General features: G+C 37.9%; 1 protein-coding gene across 5 annotated transcripts in view; it reads right to left on the bottom strand.

Moving 5' to 3' along the window:
• BLTP1 (bridge-like lipid transfer protein family member 1) overlaps positions 1–21138 on the bottom strand; it is a 211864-nt gene extending 190726 nt beyond the window's left edge. For 4 of the 5 annotated variants that reach the window (XM_060105644.1, XM_060105660.1, XM_060105669.1 and 1 more), the window contains exons 1-4: positions 20943–21138; positions 18915–19002; positions 3801–3930; positions 5–121 (exon numbers count right to left, since the gene is read on the bottom strand). In XM_060105644.1, coding sequence (XP_059961627.1) covers positions 5–121; positions 3801–3897 — 214 coding nt within the window. In that variant the 5' untranslated portion in view covers positions 3898–3930; positions 18915–19002; positions 20943–21138. The remainder of the gene's footprint in view (positions 1–4; positions 122–3800; positions 3931–18914; positions 19003–20942) is intronic. The other variant, XM_060105652.1, reaches the window with a different exon arrangement.
• Between the last annotated feature and the right edge of the window lie 6856 nt (positions 21139–27994).

Raw genomic sequence — 27994 nt, 5'->3', positions numbered from 1 at the left:
TTACCAATATGGATATAGCCATGCTTGTATAATCTGTTAAGAACCAGTGTTAAAATAAGACCAACATTCCGAGAATTATAATACGTGAGATAAATAATCCATCCACAGGACAAAATGGTAGCTGTTGGGAGAAAAAAATGCAAAAAAAAAAAAAAAAGGATCTCACTATACGTTTCCTTCAGTCATCTTAATATCTCAATAAAAATTTGTTAGTGAAAGATCATTTATCACGTTCAGAAACGAGAGGATTTACTTCCATATGGTAAAATGTCCTCTTACAATTTAATACTTGAATTTTCAAAACCACAAGATGATTCTTTATTCAACTTTCTTCATTCTCTGTAAGTCATTAGCCAGCAAAACACAGATTTCAATCAGATGAAGTAAAGCAATGTTTCAAGTAAAATGGCTTTCCTTTTTTTCCTGTTTCCTTTTACACTCCTTTGTTCTGTTTCAGTTATTAAACATACACAAAGATGTTCTGGGATGAAAAAGCCCATATTTCTGAATATTATGAAAAAAAAACTACCTTTATTAGGCTAAAAGCTCACTCCTAATACCGTCCACTTAAAAATAAAGAAAACTGATTTTTTTTTTTTTACATCATAGAAAGGTCACTTTTTAAAAAAAATAAATTTATTTATTTTATTTTTGGCTGTGCTGGATCTTTGTTGCTGTGCACAGGCTTTCTCTAGTTGTGGTGAGTGGGGGCTACTCTTCATTGCGGGGTACGGGCTTCTCGTTGTGGTGGCTTCTCTTGTTGTGGAGCACGGGCTCCATGCGCATGGGCTTCAGTAGTTGTGGCACATGGGCTCAGTAGTTGTGGCTCACGGGATCTAGAGTGCAGGCTCAGTAGTTGTGGCACACGGGCTTAGCTGCTCCACGGTATGTGGGATCTTCCTGGATCAGGGCTTGAACCCGTGTCCCCTGCACTGGCAGGTGGATTCTTAACCACTGTGCCACCAGGGAAGCCTGAAAAGTCACTTTTTAAAAAAAATCAATAGTCTCTGCTTTTAAAGTACTATTGGAAAGAAGTGACAATTTTAACCTACTTCAAGATATATCTATATTAAATAGGCCACCAAATACTATTTTGCTGCAATTGATAAGACAAGAACTTACTTTTTTCTTTTTTTTTTTTTTTGCGGTACGCGGACCTCTCACTGTTGTGTCCTCTCCCGCTGTGGAGCACAGGCTCCGGACGCGCAGGCTCAGCGGCCATGGCTCACGGGCCTAGCCGCTCCGCGGCATGTGGGATCTTCCCGGACCGGGGCATGAACCCGTGTCCCCTGCATCGCAGGCGGACTCTCAACCACTGCGCTACCAGGGAAGCCCCAACAACAACTTACTTTTAAAGAACACCAGTAAATATTATTACAGTAAATGATATTCTAAATTTGATCATGAATTTTTCATGAAAAGTTTATGGTCACTTATAAAATTTATAATATTCCCAAAAAACCTAGTTCGTAAACATACAAAACGCAAAACACAAGAAAGTATTATTCGATAAATTTTCTTTTACTTATCCATTTAAACAGTATAACTATTTTCTAGATTAAGACAGTAATATAAAGCAATTTAATATGTGTAACCTTTTAGCAACATCATATTAAGTTCGTAAAATTTTTAAAAAATTTTTTAACATAGGGCTTCCCTGGTGGCGCAGTGGTTGAGAGTCCACCTGTCGATGCTGGGGACATGGGCTCGTGCCCTGGTCCGGGAGGATCCCACATGCCGCGCAGCGGCTGGGCCCGTGAGCCATGACTGCTGAGCCTGCGCGTCCGGAGCCTGTGCTCCGCAATGGGAGAGGCCACAACAGTGAGAGGTCTGCGTACCGCAAAAAAAAAAAAAAAAAAAAAAAAAAAAAAAAAAATTATTTAACATAGATAAAACAAAGCAGTCACTGAGAGTCAAAATACAACATTCCTCAAGGTAGCTTAGATTGATGGTAATAGCTCTGAGGTAGCAAGTGCTATGATTTGTCCATAAAAATTATTTCTAGAACAATTCTTTTGAACACTTATTTTGATGGTACAACACTGTTTTAAGCTTAAAGTCATTTTGCATTAATTTTTACTGTAAATCACTGTGTGAAGAGCAGATAGTTACAGGCCCTTCAGAAAGGCAAAAGGTATTTGCTGAGAAAGTATGCTTCTTTCCCGGAGAGTAACCACCTGAGGATTATGGCCTTTCACTGTATCATGTCCCCCCATCCCCTTCAATAGCGTAAGGCCATTAGTAAAACAGAGGGATTAAACAATCCCGCTAGGTTTTTCTGGTCATTGCAATTATTTTCACCTTAAAGAAAGGAGCTGTATACAATGTGAAAATGAGAAATTCAAGGTGACAGGAGAAGGGGCACCTAGGAAATAAGAAAGAATTCTGCCGGGACTTCCCTGGTGGTCAAGTGGGTAAGACTCCACGCTCCCAACACAGTGGGCCCAGGTTTGATCCCTGGTCGGGAACTAGATCCTGCATGCATGCTGCAACTAAGAGTCCGCATGCTGCAACTAAATATCCCTTATGCCGCAATGAAGATCCCGATTGCTGCAACTAAGATCCAGCACAGCCAAAATAAATAAATAAATGTTAAAAAGAAAAAAAGAAAGAATTCTGCCTTTAATTAAACTAAAAGGTAATTTTAAACGCTGCTTTTATGAAGTTATATTTCATAGTATTGTTTTGCATTTCATTTTACTTTTTATTTTTCGTTAATGATAATTTACAGTAGTTCATGTTTGTCAATTAGGAAAAAAAAACTTGAAGTTGAAATGGTAATCCAATCTTACCTAGAAATCATGAATCATTATAATTCCCTTTATATATACTTCACCTCTACCATAACCCTACCATGCATCCTGCAATGTCATGAAAGAAGCATAAGCCTGCACTCAGAAAAAAACAGCTGTGTAACCTGTGTAAGTTAATAAATCCTTATGGGCCTCAATTCCCCAACATGTTAATAGGAAAATAACACCTACCCTCATAAGTCTGCTGTGAGCATTAAGTGAGACAACATATGCAAAATGCCTGTGGCATGTGGCACACAAAGGATGCTCAATAAATATTACCTCAATAAATATTACCATTACCCTCCCTTTCCTCTCTCACCCCATCTTACCCTTCCTACTTTCCTCTCTGTATCTTTCTAATTCCCATGCTAAAGTTCAAATCAAACACCATTCTTCCACAAAACATCCTGGGCAGTAACAGCCTACAGTAATCTCTCCTTTCCTTGGTATTTTATTTGTATTTCTCCTTCTTATTTGTTCATACTCATTCATTCACTCGTATTTCTTCCCTTTCTCTGCAATTTAAGTATACACTGTCTTGTATTATTTGTGTACACCTAGAAAAGTTCAGCAATATAAGACAAAAAAACTTATTACTGGAAAAGTCCACTGTCAAGTGAATAAAGAGTGAGGAAAGAGATGAGAAGATTAATTAGGCAAAAACATATTTGCCACAAGGATTTATCACTTTTATAATAAAACAAAAGTGTTTGCTTGTATGTTGGGATGGGGAATGGAAGAGCTGATCTGAAACAGGAAAGATAAGCTACGTCTTTCTTCTCATCCCACTTCTAAGTCAGACAAGGAGGCAATCTAAGGAAAACAGCCTTCCAGAGCAGTTTCCAGAGCAAATATTCAAAGAAGCATAGATTAAAATCTTCTCCCCAAAAAATAAACAAATGGTATTGTAAGCATTCTAACTTCAGTCAACCACTGCTTAAAATCTGGCAGTTGTTAATCCATACACAAAAAACAATAAAGTACAAGAAAATATATTCTACTTACCAACAAGAAGCCAAACAACATTGGAATTGTGTTCTGTAAGAAAATCTTCTAATTGAGTGATACTAGGAACAATACTCTCATTCTTCCTTTGATCCATTACTTAAGTTTTTCCAGAATAGCATCTAAAGGTCTGAAAGAGTTCAAAGGTTAAATTTAGAACTTAACCTATGTAAGGGGAAAATAAGGTGAATTTAATAAATGTGAAAGTTTATTAAATCATATTCTGCTTTCTTCAATAAGAAGAAATTTGTTATATTTGCAAAAATATAACAAACAACAAACATGTCCACATTTCTACATAAAATATAAAACATTGTATCATATTTTTAATGTCCTGATTTCACCATTCTAAGTATGAACAGAGACTCAGGTTCATTTACTATACTCTGGCTCAAAATAAGAGGGACATAATTATTCTTAAGTCTAATCTAAGATATTTATCTCAACAATAAAGGAGTAAGTATTAATCATCTACATTAGACAAATTCACCTAGACTTGTCCTAAAAACTGCTACTTAATAATAATATATTTATATATTAAGTTGTATTAATCCTTCTTAACCTCCATCAGCTGTGTATTCCCATTATTCCATGGAGAAACAATCTTCCTAGTTTAGATTCACTCTGGATAGTTTGGACAGTAAGCAGATCTCCTGCCACCGGATGCTCAGGATAAATTACAACATATGTCAAATTGTGATTAGACATGAAAAATGTATGTGTGTGTGTGTGTGTGTGTGTGTGTGTGTGTGTGTGTGTGTACGTACTGAGAATGAGCAAAAAGTGAGGAATGAAAGTTCTGATTTTATGATCTAAGAAACAAGAAAATTATCCCTCTGATAATACAGTATTAACATGACTAACCCAACCCACCTATAACAAAATTATCTTGTGATAAATCAAAAAAGGGGGGAAAGAAGTTAGACAAAGAAAGCTATGCAGTTAATAATCCCTTAAGACCAAACAGTATATGTGACTTTTATGAACAACAGATTTTAAAACAGGAAAAATATGTGAGGACAACTTTCTAGATGAAATTCAGTAGTTAGCTTGTCAAACTTAAAAGTGTTTTCTGTTTACTCGCCACAAATCTATCTTCATAGATCACAAAACAAGTTTAAAAACTGGGTGAAACAACATTGCAAGATACTATCTACAAGAGATTACAATATTTCATATTTCTACATTGTTGAAATCAGTATAATTTAGAGGCAAATTAAACATGCATTTTTAAAAAATGAAGAGCTCAGTAATAAAAGGTTTATTATTAAAAGTGATATGCAAACCTAAGGGCAAGATGGCTAGAGAAATTTTTTTAATGTTTTCATTTTTCAGTAAACCTTTTTTCCTATGTTTTAGAGAGTAAAAAATGTTCACATATTGAAAATACTGGTGGTGGCCAAAGGTGTGGGGTGGCGGAAATGATTGAAGATGTTCAAAGGGTCCAATTTCCAGTTATAAGATAAATAAGTTCTGGGAGTGTAATGAACAGCATGGTGACTATAGTTAACAATACTGTATTGCATATTTGAAAGTTGCTAAGAGATCTTAAAATTTCACATCACAAAAACAAACGTGTAACTATGCGAGGTGATGGATGTTATCTAAACTTACTGTGGCAATCATTTTGCAATATATACATATATCAAATCATTATGGTGTATACATTAAACTAATACAATGTTATATGTCAATTATGTTTCAATAAAACTGGGAAAAATGCTGTATTTTTCAAGGCTTTGAAAAGTCTGTCAACTAGCAACTTAAAATTTGGAGGCTAACTTTTACAACATGAGCTTTCTTTCTTCCCTTTTCAGTTTTGTAGACTAGAAGAAGTAAAAGTTTTAAAAGAGAGAAAACACTTTGAAAAGACCTATAATCTAAAACCAAATATTCACATATTATATAATGGTTTACACATTATAAAATAACATCTATACCTATTTCATACTTATTTTTAACATTTTACAGATGCATCACCAGCACACTGAGGAAGAAAGGAGCACCTGGTGACTCCTAGGGGATGCTCCATGAGGGATGTACCCTGGCATTCAGATCTCCACATAAGAGGAAAAGTGATCTATCCACCAAAAGGATCTACAGTCCTCATGCAACATCACCTGGACCACCCACCACTGTAACAACCCACAGCCAAAGAGGATGTAATTAGAAAGAGGGTATTCAAGTTACCAAGAGAGAAAACTGCAGTATCACACAGTTTTAACCAACATTTGTCCAATTACTAGTTAATGCAAAACCTTTAAGAGAAATCAACAGACAAAGTCTCAATAGTTAAAAGAACATATTTTGAGCAAATACAGAAGTAAAGGTTAAGACTTAACAAGGGGCCCTAAAGTAAACAGTAGACATTCTGGCATAAAGTGAGTAAAAACAACACTGGACACAGAAAATCCAGACTCAAACGGGGCTATATGCTTTGCCACACTGTTTAAGTGGCACACCACCAATCCTTTAAGGAAGAGGAAGTGGAGACTGATATAAGAACCTACTGCAAAACCTTTTCATGGAGCAAATGATGGAATAAAAAACAAATTGGTTGTTTCCCCTTCCTCTTCCCTTCCTGAACAGTTCAGTCTAAAAGCCATAACGTGGGACTTCCCTGGTGGCACAGTGGTTAAGAATCTGCCTGCCAATGCAGGGGACATGGGTTCGAGCCCTGGTCCTGGAAGATCCCACATGCCACAGAGCAACTAGGCCCATGTGCCACAACTAGAGCCCCCGAGCCACAACTGCTGAAGCCCGTGTGCCTAGAGCCTGTGCTCTGCAGCAAGAGAAGCCACCGCAATGAGAAGCCCACGCACCACAACGAAGAGTAGCCCCCGCTCACTGCAACTAGAGAAAGCCCATGCGCAGCAACAAAGATGGAATGCAGCCAAAAATAAATAAATAAACCAATTAATTTAAAAAAAGAGAGAAAGCAGATTGTTCCATCTCCTATTAAATAAACAAACAAACAAACAAATAAATAAAGCCATAAGGTAAAGCAGAGTAAGGCAGGCACCTGCACATGGGGGAGAGAGGGACAGGAGTCTCAGTGGCCTAGAGTAGGATATCAGAGCCAAATAATACCTTTAAATACCCTAAATTAAATACCCATTTGTGCGGTGATGAGGCTAGTGGAAAAGTGGCAGTATTTCAGGGTACTGAAGCCATAGCAGGATGAGGAGGCAATACTTGCAGGGAACAGGTCAGGCACAGGGTGCTGGAGACTGAGTGGAAGGACGAGGGTCCAAGGCACGGGGAGAGGGGCAGGAGAAGCAGTCCAGCTCAAGGTGTCAGAGCCTGGGCGAGTGAGGTCATCCACACAGGCAGGCTGCCTGGTGCAGGGTGTCAGAACCCAAGTGGAAGGCATCAGACCCCAAAGAGATGGGTAGAGCTTCCATGCAGGAGGGCGATCTGGGGTACTGCATTGATGCGGGAGCAGGATATGAAGGGCGAACACCCGGGAGATAGCCCATGCAGGGGATGGGGGAGGGGATTAATCAAGTAAGTAAATATACCAAGAATAATGGGAGCCAAGTTTCTCACTGCTAGAGGATATATAAAGGAAGAAAATCAGAATTAACCCTGTGGTGCTGGATAAGAACTGGAGGTACGGTTTTCAATATAAACGGATATAGAAACAAATATAGCTGTAAATGTATATATGTATATTATGCATATGTTCATTAACAGGCCCTGAGAGCAGCAACACCCCAATATAAAGAGCAGAGAACTTTTCTTCTAAAAACAGTTTTCTATTAAGAGAGCTCCTTGAAGAAATGGCTGATTCCACAACTAGGGCAGGGAAGGTCAAGATGAGCCTTGTTTTCCAGAAAGGAAAGAAGTATTCAAAGAATGATGGGAACACGTCAAAAGGACATAAAAACCAGAGGCTCCCACTGGCAAAATCTGGGACAATTTAAGCAGTAAAATAAATAACAGTAATAAATTACAACCCATTTAATAAATACAAATCTATGAGTCCATACGAATATAAAAAATCAATTAAATTTTGATGAGCAACAGGATACTCATATCATCTCAAAATAACTGCTCCCCAAAATAATTATTAATGACAAAGGGAAAAAGAGGAACTCTGAAAAAGCTGGCAATTAATTAAGTGATCAAAGTAAATACCATCAATATAGGGACAAATCAAAATCGTGCACTTTTTAACAGAAGAAAACAGCCTCACTTCCTTGATATTCCTGCCAAAGATACATAACCTGAATCTAATCTATCTTGCCTCTCTCTTCTGAATCATAATGACCAATAGAGATTGTTTTAGTCATCTTTGTATCCAAAATACCAGTGACAATGCCTTGAACACAGCCACTGTTTTCAAGTATCATATCATTTTAAATGGCATTTTTATCTATTACGTAAGAAGGTAACACTGATCTACGTGTTTTAAGACATGTTCTTGCAATATTTTCATGATTCACCTATATTCTTCTCTTCATTCTTCCTGAAATCCATGGTACTCATTTCAAAACTGCTGTCCACATTAGAAAAGAAATTGTGGCAATTAATATTTTAGTGGCATACAAAGAAAAGCATGAAAATGTGAAACAGTTTAATCAAACACAACAACAACCAGAGATTTATCAAAGTCCCTAATTTAATACCACCACTACTACCAACATTCTTAGAAATAGCTTTCCAAAAAAGATTACTTTTCAAAATGAATTATCTGCAAAATATTTTCAAATACTACATTCAACCTATTTTCTCTTCCACTAGCATGAAGGAATAAAACTATCTAACATCTAATACTTGCATCATCAGACTTTTAAAGATAAAACTCCAAATCTTGATTGGTCCTACAAGAATAGAGGTCATCCTACAAGTCAATACAAAAAACACAAATAATCTGATAGAAAAATGAGAAAATATATAAACAGGCAATTCACAGAAAAAGATAATCAATAACACTAGCAATCGGGGATAATCACAATTTATCACCCACTATAAGCAAAAATTAGATAGACTGAAAACAACTATATTGGCAAAAGTATGGGGAAATGGGCACTTATACAGTTGATGGGAGTAAACTGCCTTTGAGAAGACCAATTTATCAGATACTATAAAAATGTACATGCCTTGACTTGAACATTTCAGTTCTAAGGCTCTATTTATTTCTCAGAAATACTTAGACACAAAGATGTTTTTTCAAGGACAGTCACTGCAACATTATATATCATACTGAGAAAACAGAAAAAATGTCAATTAATAGGAAAATAGTTAAATAAATTATGGTACACTCTTACCATATAAATACTATTACCATGTGAAATAATATGCAGCTTTTTTAAAAGAATAAAATAGCTCTATAGGGGATAATACAGGGAAATGTCCAGGATACATGTAATGTTAGCAGGAGAAAAGCAAGATGAGCAAAAAGATGTATAGTATTCCACTTACATTTTTTAAAAAGACTATCCATTTTGTGTATTACATATATACACCATAGAGACACCACATATGCATGTACATATATAGTGTGTGTATATGTATATACTTTTATTAATCTGCAAAAACATTAGCTAAGCCATTACCTCCGAGAGCAGTGGGAGGAGATTTGGGGAAAGGAAAAGAATCAGTAAAGCAGAACTTTCACTTTTACTCTTGATAACTAAGTATTATTTAAATGTTTTACAATTGGCTTGTAATTCTTCCACAATTTAAAAAGAAAAAAGGGAGGGTGGTGGCTGGAAGACAGGACATGACAGGCGAGAAAGGGGCTTTTTTTGCCCAAGCACACACCCCTTGGCCTTTCCTTATAACTATGGCCAAGGAATAGGTGTTTCCCAACCCAAAAATATCAACTTGATCCTCTGTCATTCTACCATCATGTCTTTCCTTCTACGGTTCTTAAATCTTTGTCTTTTCTAAAAATTAAAATGCAAATACCAAGCAATATGAAACTCAAAGCCTTCATCAAAACATCAGAAAGATCAGTTAACACCTTAGCAAGAATTATTTGATTTGATAGCCTTGAGTGTAAGAATGGAAGCTGAACAGCTGTACTGTTCTAGAGAGGGGCAAGCTAAAAACAAGGAAGGAAGTAAAGAACACTAACAGGAAAGACACTGGAGGAAGGGAGAAAGAGGAAGCAGTTACCAAGGGAAAACAGAAGAGTCAAAAGGTCCTGCTTCAGGCTGTGTTGTTCCAAAAGCAGACCATTATGTGGACTGAGAGCATGGACTCTGTACTAGACCACCTGGGTTCAAAAACCAGTTCTGACATTATAGCTATGTGATCATGGGCAAGTTACCTAACCACTCTGTGCTCTATTTCTTCATCTGTTAAATGAGGACACTAACAGTACCTGCCTCACAGAGTTGTACAGTGAGAATTGATGAGTTCAGATATGTAAAGCATTTAGAACAATGCGTAGCACATAGTAGATAATACATTGTGTAAATGCCTGATACTGGCAACAAATGCCATTGGTGTCTTGCCCATAAACTGTTGACATTCACCTCTACACCAGAAGATTATTCATTCTGAACACCTGTAACATCCTACTGTAGGCTGCATTCTGGCTGCAGGAACATGCTCAGTTTGTACTCAGGGCAAGCCAGAAATGCCAGAGTTAATGTCAATGATGGCTAGGAAGTTGGTGGGTAAACACCTGCAGCTTCCCTGCTCTTGGCTTGGGATAACTCTGAGGAATATTTTATTTAGTCTCCGTGAGTTCCCCAGTGGTAGTGAGCTCCAGATGGCCACAGTGGTAAATGTATCTTAGCATTTATCACACTGTATTGTAATTATCAGTTTAGAAGTCTGTCTCCCCACCTAGACAGCTAACTGCTCTTTAAGGATATGCTTGCCCTATTCATTGAGTGTGCAATATCCAACAAAGTTCCTGGTATGCAGTAGTCTCTCAATAAATACTTGTTTCATAACTGAATGAAATAAATGCATCATTATAAAAAGTACATAATTATGAGCTATTGCCAAAGGTAAGCAAGTATTTCCACTGTACTCAAGGCCAAGAGAGTCCTAAATGATCTTTTTCACACTCAAGAAAATTTGGTTTTCATTCACTTGAGTTTAAGGAAAGGATATCAAAATATCCTTTTGATAACCCAATTCCAAATATAACAAAAATGAAGGAAAAAAACTAATCATACTCAAATCCCTTATGCAACAATAAAGTCACAATTATTTGTATAAAAGGCATTCACATACCTTCAGACCATTATATTAAAGTTTTTCGAATTTAATCACAGTTCCTTTTCCATAAAGGAAACTACGTGGGGTTTTTTTGTTTGTTTCTTTGTTTTTTTAATTTTTTTTTGAAGTATAGTTGATTGTGCCAATCAACTATAGTTTGGCACGAGATTGTTGTGCCCATCTCTGCAAAGTGACTCAGTTATACACACATTGACATTCTTTTCTTCTATATTCTTTTCCATTATGGTTTATCACAGGATATTCAATACAGTTCCCTGTGCTACATGGGTTTTAAGCGTTGGAAAATATATCGACTTCATAGCTCTCCTTTCAGCTTCATCAACATTAGCATTCTCTTCAACATCAAGCTTGAATACCTATTAGCACATAGCAGCACTCTGTATACTAGAAATTCTGTGAAGTATGCACTTTGTACACACTTTTGCATTGCTTGCCCATAAACCAAACTTGACTGATTTTACATTAACTGTTATAGAATATACACTTGCTTGAAAACTTTTCAGGTACGGTTTGGTTTCTGTAAATATGTAAGAAATTACCTTGAGATACCTTTGTAGAGGTCCCAATTTCAAAGTCATTTATATCCTCCTTAATTAAGAAGTCAGGTAATTGACCCAAAGAGCTCAGTAAATACCAACACAAAGGAACTGCCAAAACAGACTGCTTAAGTTTCCTATGGCATAATGACAACCCAAAACAAAAGTAAAACACAAATCAGATGGCAACATTTTTATACAAAATGAAGTTTCAGGAGTGTTTAATTCATTTGAACTGTTTCTACAATGGCTCAAGTAGTCTGAGCACTCAGCAATCTAAAGGCAGCGGGCCTGAAACAAATGACTTTGCGATGCTCCTTCCAATTCTAGGACGCTACACAAATAAAATAATACAAAACAGAAAAGTACCTGCAATTGAACATCTCAAGCAAAAGAAATATGTAAACATTTACATTTAAGATAGTATTGGAATGCATATAAAGGTTGGTATTACCAACTGAGCATATAGTGATTTGAAGAGCCCTCTATGCCTAAAAAAATTTGCCCATCAGGATACAAGGCCTAAAATCCCACCATCCATTTCTTCAAATAGAGTACCAACCAATATTCTCTCTTAAAATGCAAAGATATCTTTAGAGTATCTCAATAATAGCTACTGTTAATTATTACCATGTGTTATTAGTATAAATTAATTCAATAATTACTTTTCTCATTAACAAGCAAGATCCAGGAATATCACAGAAGGCCTGAGATTCCTGAAAATGGGAAAAACCTTAAAAAGAAGATGGTAGGCAAAAAAAGCAAATTTAGTTTCCTTAAGAAATGTGGTCAGGGTTGGCAGCTTTGTGTACATAAAGCAAAATTATATAATGTCCTATTCTGTTCATTTAAACAAACAAAATAGACAATTATCCTCTTAGATCAAACAGATTGGGAATAATCCTCTCTACCTAGAAAGAGTCATTCCAGGACCCTTTCAGCCCCAGGATTCTACATGCAACAAGCACAATTTGACCTATTAACTATTAACTACCTCTAAAGACCAACAGAATTAAGTGGTAAAGTAACAGTCAGAAATAACAGAAATCAAACAGAATAGGCTTTAAAGCAGATTTGCAATGTAAAGCTTCCTCTTTCTATCCCTTCTAGCCCTTCCTTAGCTATGAGATAACTGAAGCAAGTTAATCTCTTTGAGCCTGTTTCCAAGTTGTAAAATGGCCATCTCTTCCTTGAAGAGCAAACATAAAACTCAGAGCAAAGTGTTTGACAAGAAACACATTATAACAGTGGTAGCTAAGCTATCATTAATGTTCTTTTTTAAAAGAAAACCAGTTCAACGCAAGGTGAAAGTTAAAAAAACATAAGATGCACACCAGTAAACAAGGACTAATGTACTGTTAGTAAAAGATAAAAATATAAAAGAGAAATATATATATTTAATTAAACAACAGAAATTTATAACAAAGAAGAAATTAGTTGATATAAATGACAATCAAAAATGTATTAAATGCACCAAACTTTTGGATAGCATGGGCCATGAGTCTAGGGAGCACTAAAAAAAAAAAAATGTATTATGAATAACATAGCTCTAAAAATACTATTGAGATTCTTAAAAGCAGATCAAATACCAAAGTTCAATGATCACCAGGCAATTATTGCTGAAGTATTGATATTATTCAGATATGGTGACCAACGATTCAAACAGTATAAATCAACAAACTAAACAAATGTAGAGTACCTTTTAATATCATAATCTGTGCTACAAAAATGGTTCTTCATGTCACATATGGAAGTTTTTAACATCTAAGAAGTCATATCATCCAATAAAAATATTGCACTTTAGCAAACCTCACTGCTATAGCCAGAAATTTATGCTGGTTCACCTAAATATTCATAGAAAGCACAAAAAACAAAACGAAACTCTTAAAAAGCTGTAGAAAGCATATCTACTAATAATGGGGTAAAAAGAGCTAACTTCAACTTCTTCAAATCTAGAAGAAACCATGATTTATAAATATTACCCACCTCCATACAGCACACCAGAAGTAATTACTACCTTCAGTGTATTCTTCAATATGGCCAGCGATACAAAGACATCAACAGAAAGTGCCATGAGTGAAAAGTTTAACCCTTCCACTTCTGCATCTCATAAATTGATTAGCTGTGGGGTTTTGTTTTCACTTTTTGTACTGGCTGGTGAACACAATCTACAAGTTTCTTTTAATTCTTTTAATCTAGAATTCTATATATCCCTTCCATATTGATACACCAGAAGGCATAAAACTTTAAAAAAACTAGCATCAGCAAAGTAAAATTCTAAAGAAGGTTTCTTGTAATAAAACCAGTATTTCCATTTTCTGATCTGGCTCTTAATCTTGTTATCTTCTGCCTTAAGTCACATCAGAAAACCCCACCTAATATATATTCAAACTATTCACCCAATAAAGTAGGGTCTTTGGATATGGGGGAGAGGGAGGAAGAAACTTGTCATGTGTGTTTACCAACAATCTTATCATACCAAGTTCAAGGAAATTATTTTTTATTAGCATGTTGCTATGCAGAGAGCCCAAAAGATCCATTTAATAGCCAATTCCTATGAACTGAGAACACTGCTGTAATTGAAATTGAACTTCTATGTACCTACTACAACAAAAAAAGGCTGCTTCAGGAAAAAATGCAGATGTGACCTTATACAATACTACTGGTGATATCTGACACAGTATTTTAAATGGATATGGAGCTGGATAGAAACACACTTTCCATATACATCAAAAGTGACAAAGTCCACTAAAGTTTAGACTGTAAACATTTTGGACAATGTTATATTACTCCTTGAAAGGTTCATGCCATGGTATTAACTCACCATTATAATGATAAAATATAGCTACCATAAAATGGCTAACATTTATTCACTGCTTGCTATGTGCCAGGCACTTTTCTAAACACTTTACATGTAGTTACTGATCTAATTGTCAGAAATAACTACCTACTTACAATTCCCCATTTTACAGATGAAGAAGTTGTGGCAGTGAGAAGCTAAGCACAAATACGGCTAAGACATGGCTGACCTGGGATTTGAAACTAGACAGTCTGGCTTTAGAGTCTGTGTTATACTGCCTCTCATATCATATATGTTCACAGAAATCAGCCTGTACTTGTCTTTTAGTCCTCAATTTCTTTGCTGCAAAAAATTAGTTCCTTCCTTCTACCTCTAAATTCTAGTTTAGGAGCTAATATTGAATGTTACCAAAATCCACATTTTGGTATAAAAAATTCATATTTTGCCCACTATGGCATTTTTTTTCTCCTAAAAGTATCCTCTATTAAATCAAAGGTCAGCAATCACTTTTTTAAATTAACTACAAGAGGTAACACATCAAGTTATTGAGCCTAATTCGCGGCAATGGAGACCAAACGGTAAAGTGAGCTAAATGTGACTGAACCACCTCCCCACGTTTCTGTACTTCTCTCTCACCTGGATATAAAGGCTGAATCTACATATTTTTAAAGAGCTTATTTGCTGCCCTGAAGAAACTGACAATTGATAGAATTGTGGTAGTTTTAAAATATGTCCAAAAAGTATTTGATATTCCTCCCTTCAAGAGGTGGAGCTTAATTCATTCCCCTCCCAAGTGTGGGCTGGACTTAGTGATTCAGTTCTAAAAGAACAAAGCAATGGTTTGTGACTGAGTCAAAAACGGCGTCACAGCCTTTCTCTCTCTCTCTCTCCCTCTCTCTGTCTCTCTGTCTCTCTGTTTCTCTGTCTCTCTCTGTCTCTCTCTCTCTGTTTCTCTGTCTCTCTCTCTCTGTTTCTCTGTCTCTCTCTCTCTTTCTCTGTCTCTCTCTCTCTCGGATCATCTGCTCCAGGGGAAGACAGCTGCCTTGTTAGGACACTTCAGAAGCCCTAGAGAAGTTCATGTGGTGAGGATTTCAGGCCTCCGGCCGACACACATGTGAATGAACTATCATGGAGGCAAATCTTCCAGTCCCAGCTGAGCACTCAGTGGATTGAAGTCCCAGCCAATCAACTACAACCTCATGAGACCTGAAGCCAGATGCAACCAGTTCAGTCACTCCCAAATTCCCAACCCACAGACACTCTGAGATAATAAATATTTGAAGCCACTAACTTTTGGGATAATTTCTTACTCTGCAATAGATAACTAATACAAAGTATGAGAAAGGTAATTTTGTGAGATATCTGCAAGCTATCTCTACCCTGATGGTTCATACCTGCCATCTTAAGCTAAACTACCCTCACTCCACTCCTCCTCACCAAATGATCAGGAGTCAGCAATACCACACCAAGAAGGCTACCAATCACATGAGTGAATCATCTACTCCTTCCACCCTAAGTGGGAGTCTCCTGCAAGGACTCTGTGGAGCAACCTCTACCCTGCCTCCTACAAATTTATCTGTATCCATAATCATCACCACCTCCTTCCCTCCTGTCTCGGGAGAGGTCTATCTGAAGCACCCTTGACTTGCATCTTTGTATTCTATCCCTTCCAACTTGGTTAATGACCTTGCTCCACCAATTCTTCTCTCTCACTCTTCTCTCGTCAAATTCTCTTTTTGATGGCTTCTTATCCTCAGCAAATAAAGACTGTAAATGTATTCATATCATTCGTACCTTTAAAAAACAAAAACCCTCTCTCAAACTCATCTATCTATCTATCTCAAACTATCTCTAACTATCCCCTGTTTAAAACCAAACTTTCTGAAAGACCAAGTGACATTAGTTATTTCAATTTCTTATCTCTTAGCCAGTGTGAACTGGATCCACCTATATAATTGCTCTTGCTGAAGTCAATGACTTAACTGACATGTCCAATGGATATTTTTGTTATCCTCATTTTATGTGATGTCTCAAAGATGCCTAATACTCATTCCTTTTCTCCAAACTCAGCTCTTCCACTTACTTGTGACTCTGCTGATCTTCTCCCACTTCCCTGCCTACTACTTCATCTCTTTTGAGGTATGTTTTCCTTCCACCTTACCCTTAAATATTAGTGTTCCCCATCCTCATTTCTCTTCTTTTACCCTATGTTTTTCTCCCTGACTGATCTCATCCATTCCCATTGCTTTTCACTATCATCTATAAACTGTGACTTCAAATTTATATCTCAAGCTGAGTCTTCTTCTTAGCTCAGATCTGTATATACAACTGCCTAATGACATTTCTTGGAAGTCACAGATGCCTCAAATATAAGAGCCTCAACTGAACTCATCTCCTCCAACCATGTTCCTCAGTCTATTTCTCTTCCTATATATTCCCTCAGTAAATGGCCCGGAATCTACTCAGTTTCCCAAGCCAGGTGTCAGATAATTCATTTATTCTGAAAATATTTATTAAACATTAATTATAAAATTGAAAATGATAATGGCTAGAAATCACCCTGACTCCACTTTCCCTCAAGCCCACTAAATCTTATCCATTCTATCTCCTTTATATCTATCTAATCCATCTCCATCCCTTAAATCCCATTTACACTACTGTGCTTCTAATTCTCATTTGCCACGTGGATTACTACAATAGCCTCTAATTGACTGCCATGCTTCCAAGCTCATCTCTCTCCAATTCATCATCCAGATTGTTGCATCTGACCATGTCCCTTCTATTTGTCATATATAAGTTCCCTGAAATTTTCTCAAATTAAAGAGTTAATTTTCTTAATCTCCCATGAACTTTTGAAATTCTATCACTATCTTTTTTAAATTTATTTTTTGAGGTAACTGGTTTATAACATTATATGTTTCATGGGTACATTATATTCATACTTCTGTATAAACTACAATGTGCTCACCAACAAAAATTTAGTTTCTATCCATTACCATAGAATGGATCCCCTTTTCCCATTTTGCCCTACCCCCCCATCCCTTTCCCTCTAGTAATCACTACTCTGTTCTCAGTAACTGTGTTTTTGTTTGGTTTGTTCATTTATTTTGTTTGTTTTTTATATTCCACATATGAGTGAAATCATGTTATTTGTCCTTCTCCATCTTATTTCAGTTAGCATAATACCCTCGAGATCCATCCATGTTGTCACGAATGGCAAAGTTACATCTTTTTTTATGGCTGAATAGTATTCCATATATACATACATATATATATATATATATATATATATATATATATATATATATATATCTCACATTATTTACAATAGCCAAGATATGGAAACAACCCAAGTCCCCATCAACAGATGAATGGATAAAGAACATGTGGTCTACTACTATGTCTAACATGGAAAAGAGTACACTAAAGTGAAGTCTGTAAGAATCCTAGTTTCTCACTGTACCTTAAAGTAGCTCTAGTAGAGTGCCTTCCTTTATTAACTAAAATAATATGAAAGAATTATTATAGATACAAACACTTACTGTATGAGTAGTGCTGTTTTCCTAGTCTTTTACATAAATCAAAAACATCCTTGCATATAAAACTTTTTTAAAAGATATGGGTTTAGGGACTTCCCTGGTGGCACAGTCATTGAGAATCTGCCTGCCAATGCAGGGGACACGGGTTCGATCCCTGGTCCAGGAAGATCCCACATGTCGCGGAGCAACTAAGCCCGTGTGCCACAACTACTGAGACTGTGCTCTAGAGCCCACATGCCACAACTACTGAAGCCCATGCACCTAGGGCCTGTGCTCTACAACAAGAGAAGCCACCGCAATGAGAAGCCCACACCCTGCAGTGAAGAGTAGCTCCCGCCCGCTGCACCTAGAGAAAGCCCAGGAGCAGCAACGAAGACCCAATGCAGCCAAAAATAAATAGATAGATAGACAGATAGATAAATAAATAAATAAATAAATAAAAGATATGGGTTCACAAAAATCTTACCTTCTAGAAAAAAAGTTCACTACTCTAGTACTCTCCAGGGCCATGGTGACCACTACTCTTAACAGAAGCCTGAAAAAATGCCTGAGGTACGGTACTCAATAAATATTTATGAAATTAATTAAGATTTTCTCAATCATGTTTAACCATGTCTTCTACTATTCTCCATTGAACTCACAGTGAAAAATACAGTTAAGTTCAAACAAACACAGTATTCTATAAAGAACAAACCAAACGTCAACTAATTTTCTTCCTTTCTTTTTAAAACCCTTTATAATATGGGCAGATTAATGAGGAAGCAAAAGAGAGAAAAGAAAGTTGACACTTGATAGAGAATCAAGCCAACAATTCCCTTTGCTTTCTCCTGCCAATACACAAGCTAAGCACATGACTCAACTGTCAGTCACATAGCAATAGTTCAAAAGTCAGGTAAAATGAATGGCAGGTCACGTTATACACTACTGTCACCCCACCCCCATTCTTAGACCATTCGATCAGGTTAAATTACAATTGAAGCAGAAAGTCAGATTTCCTCTATCTGAGCTTTAACTGAAAACCCGAAATATTTACCAAGTTTTTTTTCCAGAGTTTGTAATGTTCTGTTTTTCCTTTTCTTGATCTTCAGAAGGCCTGTCTGCAGTGTTTCATCTTAACACACCTGAAAAGATCACCCATTTTAACCAATTATACAAGATATTCTGGCTTTATCAGCAGTTTCACCATTTCAGATTAAATGATTTGATTACATATGCACCTGCGTACATGCACACACAAGAAGTCTTTAGTGTTAATCCAATATTACATTTCCTTCTTTAAAGTTTCTGAACAAGAAATACTCCTAAAACTAGAAGAAGACCACAATTTCCAAACTACAGTCTTCCAAAGGTTTCAAAACCACTGTACTTATGGAAAGGGCATGATTTTGGTAATCAGAGGGTTCTAGAGGTCAAATCCTACCTTTAAAACATACTCCTTGAGGGCTTCCCTGGTGGCGCAGTGGTTGAGAGTCCGCCTGCCGATGCAGGGGACACGGGTTCGTGCCCCTATCCCGGAGGATCCCACATGCCGCGGAGCGGCTGGGCCCGCGAGCCATGGCCGCGGAGCCTGTGTGTCCGGAGCCTGTGCTCCGCAACGGGAGAGGCCACAGCAGTGAGAGGCCCGCGTACAGCAAAAAAAAAAAAAAAAAAAAAAAAACATACTCCTTGAAAAAGCTGTTCTCTCAAACTGTTGGGTCCTTGCTGGCAAGAATGGTGCCTCAGTTTCCTTCCTATTCCCACCTGGCACACTTTTTATCAAATGAAAATCACCTTGCAAATCCTCACGATGCTTGGGAGTGGTAAAGCATACTGATTAAGGGACTCTAAACTGGAGTACAATGACCTGATCTAAATCACAACTCTGACTTTCGACAAGTTGTTTTTTAGGGCTGTGGGATTTAGTTCTCTCATCTATAAAATAAGAGTAATAACAGACTTTACCTGATAGGATTGTTATGATGATTAAATAAGATAATATATGCACATAAAGCATGTACCACTCAATACTCATTAAGATAAATGTTCTGGTTAATTCATCTATTTTTATACTTTATGTATCTAGTGAACTTAAAATAAATCAGCTTCATTGCCATGCACAGAGTTGAAAGCAGCAACATGAAACCAGTTGAAACTTAGACGCTTGAACAGTCATGGAAAACAATGATTTCCTTACAGAGGAAATTTACAAGAACTCTTTCCCTTTAACAAGCGTCCCTAACTTGCATTTGTCAAAGCTAAGGCCAAGAGGAGCGGGAGGGGGACAATTCTGCAGAGGGAAAATCAACTTCCCTTCACCCTCCTTTGGTCAAAAGATGTTTCCGCTGAAACGTACTCTTCCATAGTGTAGCCCCAGCAAGCACCCATCAGAATACAAACACACCACGCCTGGGGAGTAAACAGGGTTTCTAAGGCTCCACTGCCCTTGGTCCAAAATCGACTCTGCGTTAACCAGGATGGGGTCTCCTGCAGCCCGGTGCAGCTAACAAGGCTGAAGCCAGAGTCTGCAGGTACACGGTCCTTCCCACACAGCCGCAGGTGGGCGTCGCCCGCCCGCCATACCACCACCCAGGGGCCAGTTTCTGCATTCGAGCCCCCAGTCACCCATCATGGCCCTTTCTGGCCTTCTCATGGACCTTCGACAGCCGGTGTACAAGTCCCCGTGCTGCAGGTAAAGATGGCAAACGGGGCCTCCCTGGTGGCGCAAGTGGTTGAGAGTCCGCCTGCTGATGCAGGGGATACGGGTTCGTGCCCCGGTCTGGGAGGATCCCATATGCCGCGGAGCGGCTGGGCCCGTGAGCCATGGCCGCTGAGCCTGCGCGTCCGGAGCCTGCGCGTCCGGAGCCTGTGCTCCGCAACGGGGGAGGCCACAACAGTGAGAGGCCCGCATACCGCAAAAAAAAAAAAAAAAAAAAAGATGGCAAACGAATAAGAGATGAGTCGACGTCGCACCAGGCAGTCGCGACGAAGCCACACCTCCCTGATTCCGACCAGACTGAGGTCCAGAGATGCTGGGAAGAGTGCTGCCCACCCAAACCCTGCCCAGCCGGACCCATCCCCTCACCTGAGCGAGCGCCGGGGCGGCCCGGAATCGCTCTGGTCTCTCTCCGGGGGATGCCGAGGGCCTTGGGCGGCGGCGGCGGCAGCTGCAGAGCCCAGCCGAACACGGCCTGCTGAGCGCTGCGCGGGTCCACACCCTCCAACCCCGCCACCCAGACCCGCCGCCCGAAGTCCGGCCCGGGGCCCCACCTCTGACACAGAGTGGGGCGGAGGAGGATGGGAGGGGTCCGAGTTGGGGCCGGGCAGCACTGCGGCTGCGTCAATTGGTAACGTCATACGTCACGGCGCCGGCGTCTCGAGGCACGCCACCCGAGCCCCACCCAGGAATTGGGACGCCCCGCCCCTTCCCCCCATCCTGGGCGGGCTGGGGGCGGAACCTCGACCTTGAGGCGGAGGTTAGGCACGGATTTGAAAAATCATTTCGCTACCCACCCTAAGGGAATGGTAATGAATTACCTTCCTGCGGCCAAGAGGCAGATGAGCACAGGTGGGGACAGATCGCTAACCAAAAGGAGACCGGTGCTCTGATTTGAAGAGAATCCGCTCTGAATAGAGAGCAAAACTTTTATGACCGTATCAATAAAGGGAGCTTCATTGTGTGAAATGCTGCCACAGCGAATCTATTAGAACTAAGTCTCTTATTGTTATACTACTAAAAAGTGGTTGATGCTCACCATTTTTAAAGAGAAAGGCTCTTCATATTATTAGTGGGTGCACCAAAGCAAACTACTTCCTGGAGTTAGAGGCTTGTTACAGATATTTTGCGCACTTCTTAGGTACAAATTGTAATAGGAAAAGTGGGAAACAGTCTTAGCTCTGTAAAAGTTTTCTGATTGCTTGGGGCAGATGTGGAGAATGCACATAAGACAACTAGAAATGCAAATGGTAACATACTAGTAATAGCTAACAGTGTCAAGCATGAGCGAGGCACTGTTCTAAGCACTTTTTATTTACTGACTCATTTAATCCTCCCAAAACCCTGTGAGGTAAATACTGTTATTATCCCCACTTATTTCCATTTCACAAATTAAAAACTCAGATACAGAGAGAGGTTTAATAACTTGCCAAACTGGAGAGCTAGGGTTCCCAAGCAGTATGGCTCCAGAGTTCATGCTCTTAAGCATTACTGTATACTGCCTCTTAAATTCGAAATGTCGAAATGTCTAGTCTGACTTCCTTGAGCTGAAGTACCACTCACAGTAACATTTTTACATGGGAGTTCCGTTTTTACCTCAAAACAACAGCTATGAAGCCAAATTTAAAATAAAGCTAGAAAAGGTTTATCACATGAGGTATTGTATTAACCTTTATTGCATATAAGGAAATGGTGGCTCAAGCAGAAATGGTTTATGAAAGGACTGGATGAAAGCCAAGAAGAGAAAAGCATACACCTATCTTAGTTACTTCCACCTACTACCGAGACACACCTGCCTCCCTTATTTGAATTAGCTCTTTAGAGTTTATTTCTGCACTTCTACAAAGAAATTAATTTCAGTAGTCTTTCTCAAAGTCTGGAGAATCTCAATCATTCTTAATCCTTATTCCCTAGTAAGGCTCCAGGACCCCACAAGGATTCAACTTTGCTACTGTCAAACATTCAACCCTGCCTTAAAGGGAAATTGTCCCAGCACAAGTTATCTGGAGTAGGAATACCAAGATGTGGTTCAAGCTCCTCAAATCAAAAACTAAACTGAAACTGAATTGCCCTGGAGCTAAGGGAAAGAATTAAGAGGAAAGAGGGAAGATGGGGGTGAAGTTGAATGTGGTCTTCATCTAACTACTGAGTGGACAGTTGGAATCTGAAAGTTTCTGACTCTACTTCCTTTCATCCCTAAGAAAAAGGGCCACCCTGTAACAACTACAGATATGCATTAGACGGCGTCCTAAAAATGAATTATTTATTTTAAAGCTTTCTATTCCAAAGGTGTTTAATGTTGTGAAGATTGTTAAACTCTCTGACATTTCATTTGACTCACTAATTTTCATGACAAGGCTTATTCCCTTCACTTGTCTACCACCTACTTTCACCAGCAAAGAAGAATACAAAAGCAAATGTCTCCATCCAGACTTCAATAAGAATTGCTCTAATGATGGAAGCCCTCTAATGATTTTGGGTTTTTTATTAACCTTTTACTTTGAAATAATTATAGATACACAGAAGTTGCAAAGGTAGTACAGAGTGGTTTTGTGTACCCATCACCCAGTTTCCCCCAGTGGTTATATGGTACATAATTATAATACAACATGAAAACCAGGAATTAGACATTGGTATAATGTGTATATATAGCTTTATATCATTTCATCACATGTAAAGTCATGTAACCATCACTGCAAACATGATGAGAGCTATTCTGTTACCACAAATATACCCCTCATGCTATCGCTACCCCTTTATAGTCACACTTACTCCCCTCCGTGTATAATTCCTAGCCTCTGGCAACCACTAATCTGTCTTCCACTTCTATAAATGTAATCATTTAAAGAATATTATATAAGTGAAACCACACAGTATGTGACCTTTAGACACTGGCTTTTTTCACTCAGCACAGTGTACTTGAGAGCTATCCAAGTTGTTGCACATATCGATAGTTCATTCTTTTTATTGCTGAGTGTTCCACAGTCTGTTTAACAATTCACCTACTGAGGAACATTTTGGTTGTTTCCCACTTGGGGCTATTATAAATAAAACTACTATGAATAACTGTGTATAAATTTTCTTTGTGGTCTAGTGGTTAAAAAATATATATATGTATATATATGTAAATACATATATATATATGACATTTTCTTTGTCTTAATTTCTTTTGGTCCACTGAAGAGGACTATTTTTTTAAGTTGAGACCAAGGTGAAATTTACGTCTTTCAGTTTTGTCTCTCCCCTTTGTTACTCTCATTTGTTACTCTCATTTGCCACTCACTAGCTCACATACAAAGGTCAGCCTCAAGTCTGATTAAATCAGGCTCTCATGGTCCCCTGAAATTATATTCCTCATCTCCTTCTGGGGGATATTTCATTTTTATGTGAAAACATTAAAGACAATAAAAATCTTCAACTTTAAAGATATTGAATGGAATAAATCTCTAATGGTGTAATTTTGGGGACAGTGAAAGGATTATTTAAGGATAGAAGGGATTACTTTCAAAATAATCCAAGAGGTAGCCACCAAATTAACCAAATTTAGCTGCTTTCTATTTACAGTGATATTGTCATCATGAAAATGTTTTATCCTAGAGTAAAATAAAATGTGCTTCAAAAACTAATGGAATATATACTAAGAAAAAATTTTTTAAATTACATATATATACTAAGTGCCAGGCACCTGGCTAATATCTGTTATGGACTATTTCATTTAATTCACACAAACCCATAATGTATATACCACCTGTGAATGAGGAAATTTAGTAAAGTTAAATAACTTGCCCAAGGTCACACAAGCTAGAAAGTGGAACCAGAACTGGAACTCAAGAGAGTCTAACTCCAATACCTATTATTTTTCACTACTCCATACTAGATCCAAGTAAAAAAAAAAAAAAAAAAGATTATTTCTCAAATTGTAGTACTGGAACAGATAATAATGTAAAACCACAACTGTAACCAAGCAGGACCCTGTGGGACCTTCCTGGGACACCCCCATGCCTCTGCCACCATGTCCTCTGCCTGCATTTTGTTTGTAGAAAAACTTTAGCCTCCTAGGCCTTCCAGAGTTCCAAAGAATAAATTTAATCAGAGAAGTGAGAAAATGCAGAAACAAAGGGAAACAGTTGAGCAAGATAAAATAATAATAGTTTAGCCAATAAACTAGTCAAGGACCTTTAGTTCCTCCTCAAGGGCTATTAATAATATTCTGAGCCATATTCTTTGAGCTATTTTGCAGATACTAAAACCCCCAACAAGTGGAAGAAGTTAACTATATGCTACCCACAAGCATGCAGACCCCAGACAGGCTGGAACCAGAAGGCTGACAGTGTTGACTCCCAATTACCACACTACCAACCAATAAGAGGAATGTCCATGGGCTGATCACATACCCCGCAGCCCTCTCCCTCACCCTGGCATTAAAAACCTTTCCCTGAAAGCCATCGGGGAGTTTGGGCCTTTTGAGCACTAGTTGCCTGGACTCCGTGCTTGGTGCCTGCAATAAATGCTGCCCTTTCCTTCAGCACAACCCTGTGTCAGTAGATTGGCTTTCCTGAGCTTGGGCAAGCAGACCGAGGTTTGGTTCAGTAACATAACTACTTTACAGATAATTTAAAAACAGTGATGATAAAGCGGCATATTGTCTGTATTTTAATGCATAAAAGAATTTAATGGCACCAAGTTCAATATGTTAAAGTTGTTGTGAATGCTTAATTCAGATTTTTATTTCACTACCCTTTAATAATTTCTTAAAGCCACTATTCCTTTATATATAAACTTGAGTATTCCTCAAGTTGTTACACACTTTTTATAATACCATACCAAGTCTGAAGTTAATTCTCACACCAAAAAGAAGAAAAAAGTAACATCAATAAGTCCATAAAACACACACATAAAATAATTAATAGTTTCCTGTATTATTTCCCAATATATCTACCAACTGAAATTATTTCTTTCATTTCACTTACCCCCAGCCAATGCAGGCCACAGTTCAAGCTTCTGTGATGTCACACTGTCCCAGGAGCCACCAATGCTAAAACAAACAAACCAATGCTATTTAAGTCAAATATATTTTAAGAAAACCACAATTATACACTTTAAAGCTGACACAAAAGTGAAAGGAGCTGAACATGTGTGTTGAAAGAGGAAGTGTGTACATCTCTTAATATACTAGAAAAATCCAGTTTTCTAATAATGATTTGAACTTTAATGACATATAATACCCTAGAAATCAACAAGCAAGACCAACAACCTGATGAGCAAAACATGTGAACAGACAGTTCACATAAAAAGAAATACAACTGGGCCTAAAACTTTAGAAAAGACAGTCTTCATTCTCATAAAAATAAAAAGGCCAATTACAGCTAATGTTTAGGTACTATTTCTTTTCAATTGACAAAGCTCAAAACATTTTTTGATAATTCAATATTAGAAAGGGTTTGAAGAAATAGACACCCTCCTACCTTGCTGGTGGTCATGAATTGATTTAGCCTCAATGGAGAGCAATACAAAAAATATCTTTTTAAAGCTTTAAGTGCTCATATCTTTGACCCAGCAATTCCATTTCTAGAAATGAATCATACAGAAATCTTCGCACATGACCAAAACGTACAAGTTATCCATTGCTACATTGTTCATAAAGGTAAAAGATTGTTAGCTATCTAAACATGTTCAGTTCTAGAAGACGAGTTTAAAAATATGAAACATTTGTAGAGCAGTGAAAAATTGTGATAGTTATAAATGCACTGATATGAGATAATCTACAATGTATATTATTAAAAAGGTGAAGAGCAAAAAATATATGTGTATGTGTGAAAAATAATAAGTAAATAGGCCAAAACCTACAAGTGACTTTAAAAATATATTGGTCAAAAACTAAATTGGACAAAAGTTATAATTTCCAGGCAATGGCACATAACGTAAAATAACATGTATGTACATGGATGAGATGGTCACCTTCTCACTTTTTCCTCACATGTCCTTTCTCTGTGCAAGCTTGACCCTGGTGTCTCCCCTTTTGTCTTAATTCCTCTTCTTGCAAAGACACCAGTCAGATTAAACACATTAATGGCCTCATTTTAACTTAATTACCTCTTTCAAGGCCCTATCTCCAAATATAGTCACATTCTGAAGTACTGGAGGTTAAGGCTTCAACATATGAATTTTGAGGGGACACAATTCAGCCCACAACACATGATAAATATGATCTCTTGTATAATTCTTTGAAATATATACTCCACATACCTTATTCTAAAACTCTTGATATTTCTTAATTTGTATTAATTTACCAGTTTATCATCCATCTCTCCATACTAGATTGAATGCCCTCGAAGGTAGGGACCAAGCTCCTCTGTTCACCACGATGTATCCAGTGCCCACCTGAGCACAGCACATGATAGATGCCCAATAAACCTTTGTTAAATAAAAAAAAAACTCTTGCTACACGTATTTTGTATTATGTTATCTGGTTCATTTATCCTATCATTCTTTTTTAAAAAGTAGAAGGTTTAAAATTTTTTTGTAAGTTACCATTTGATCTTGTGTGTGTTCCAGAAAAGGCTGAAGGGTGGGGATTTTTTTCCTTTCTCCCTTGGTATTGGTCAAGCCCACTCTTGGCATATGTGCTAGTCTAAGTGACAGCATCTTACCTCTCTAATAAACTCTTTCTACTGCCTTTGTAGCTACAGTCCTCTACAATTCATTAATCATCTTATCACTGTATCTCTGTTCCTCAGGACAATGTGAAAAATTATTTCAAAGTCTTCTTTATTTTGATTTTTCATGTGTCTACTTTTCTCCTTCACGTCAGTCAATAAATATTTAATATTTTGTACAGTACACACTGGACTAGCTCCTAGATATGAAGAAATAATCAAGGTAGACATGGTCTCTGCCCATGAGGAGTGTTATAGTCAGTGGTAAAGACAGAGAATAAACCAAAACTTAAACTCTGATCTGTCACTGCAGTCTAATGATTCCTGTTAATGGTATTGTTTTTTCCCAACCCATGTTAAGTTCAAATTCTTTTGATTGTATGTGATAGAAAACAAACATAAGTTGGCCTAAGTAAAGGTAATATACTGGCCCTTATAAGCTTTAAACCCCAGAAATTGGCTTCACGCCAGGCTGAGGCTCCATGACATATATGTCTTCAGGACCAAGCTTGGCTATGTCTCTCAGCAAAACCATTCACATTGATGTTGGCTTCAATCTCATGTTTCCCATTGTAGCAAGACAGTGGTAGAGCTCCCACACCCTCCCCATTTTTTGATCCAGCAAGATAGAGCAAGAGTCTTTTCTCCAGAAATTTCAAAGTCTTCTTGAGTCTCATTGACTATTAGGTCCCATGCTTATTCCCAATGGCATTGGGAACTGCAGTAGTGTTGATTAGTGTAGACCTTGGTCATGCACTCCACCCC

Source organism: Mesoplodon densirostris, chromosome 1 (genome assembly GCF_025265405.1).
Source record: "Mesoplodon densirostris isolate mMesDen1 chromosome 1, mMesDen1 primary haplotype, whole genome shotgun sequence".
In the NCBI taxonomy this organism is placed as follows: Eukaryota; Metazoa; Chordata; class Mammalia; order Artiodactyla; family Ziphiidae; genus Mesoplodon; species Mesoplodon densirostris.
The sequence above is the reverse complement of the archived record's forward strand: the minus strand, read 5'-3'. Positions and strand labels throughout refer to the sequence as shown.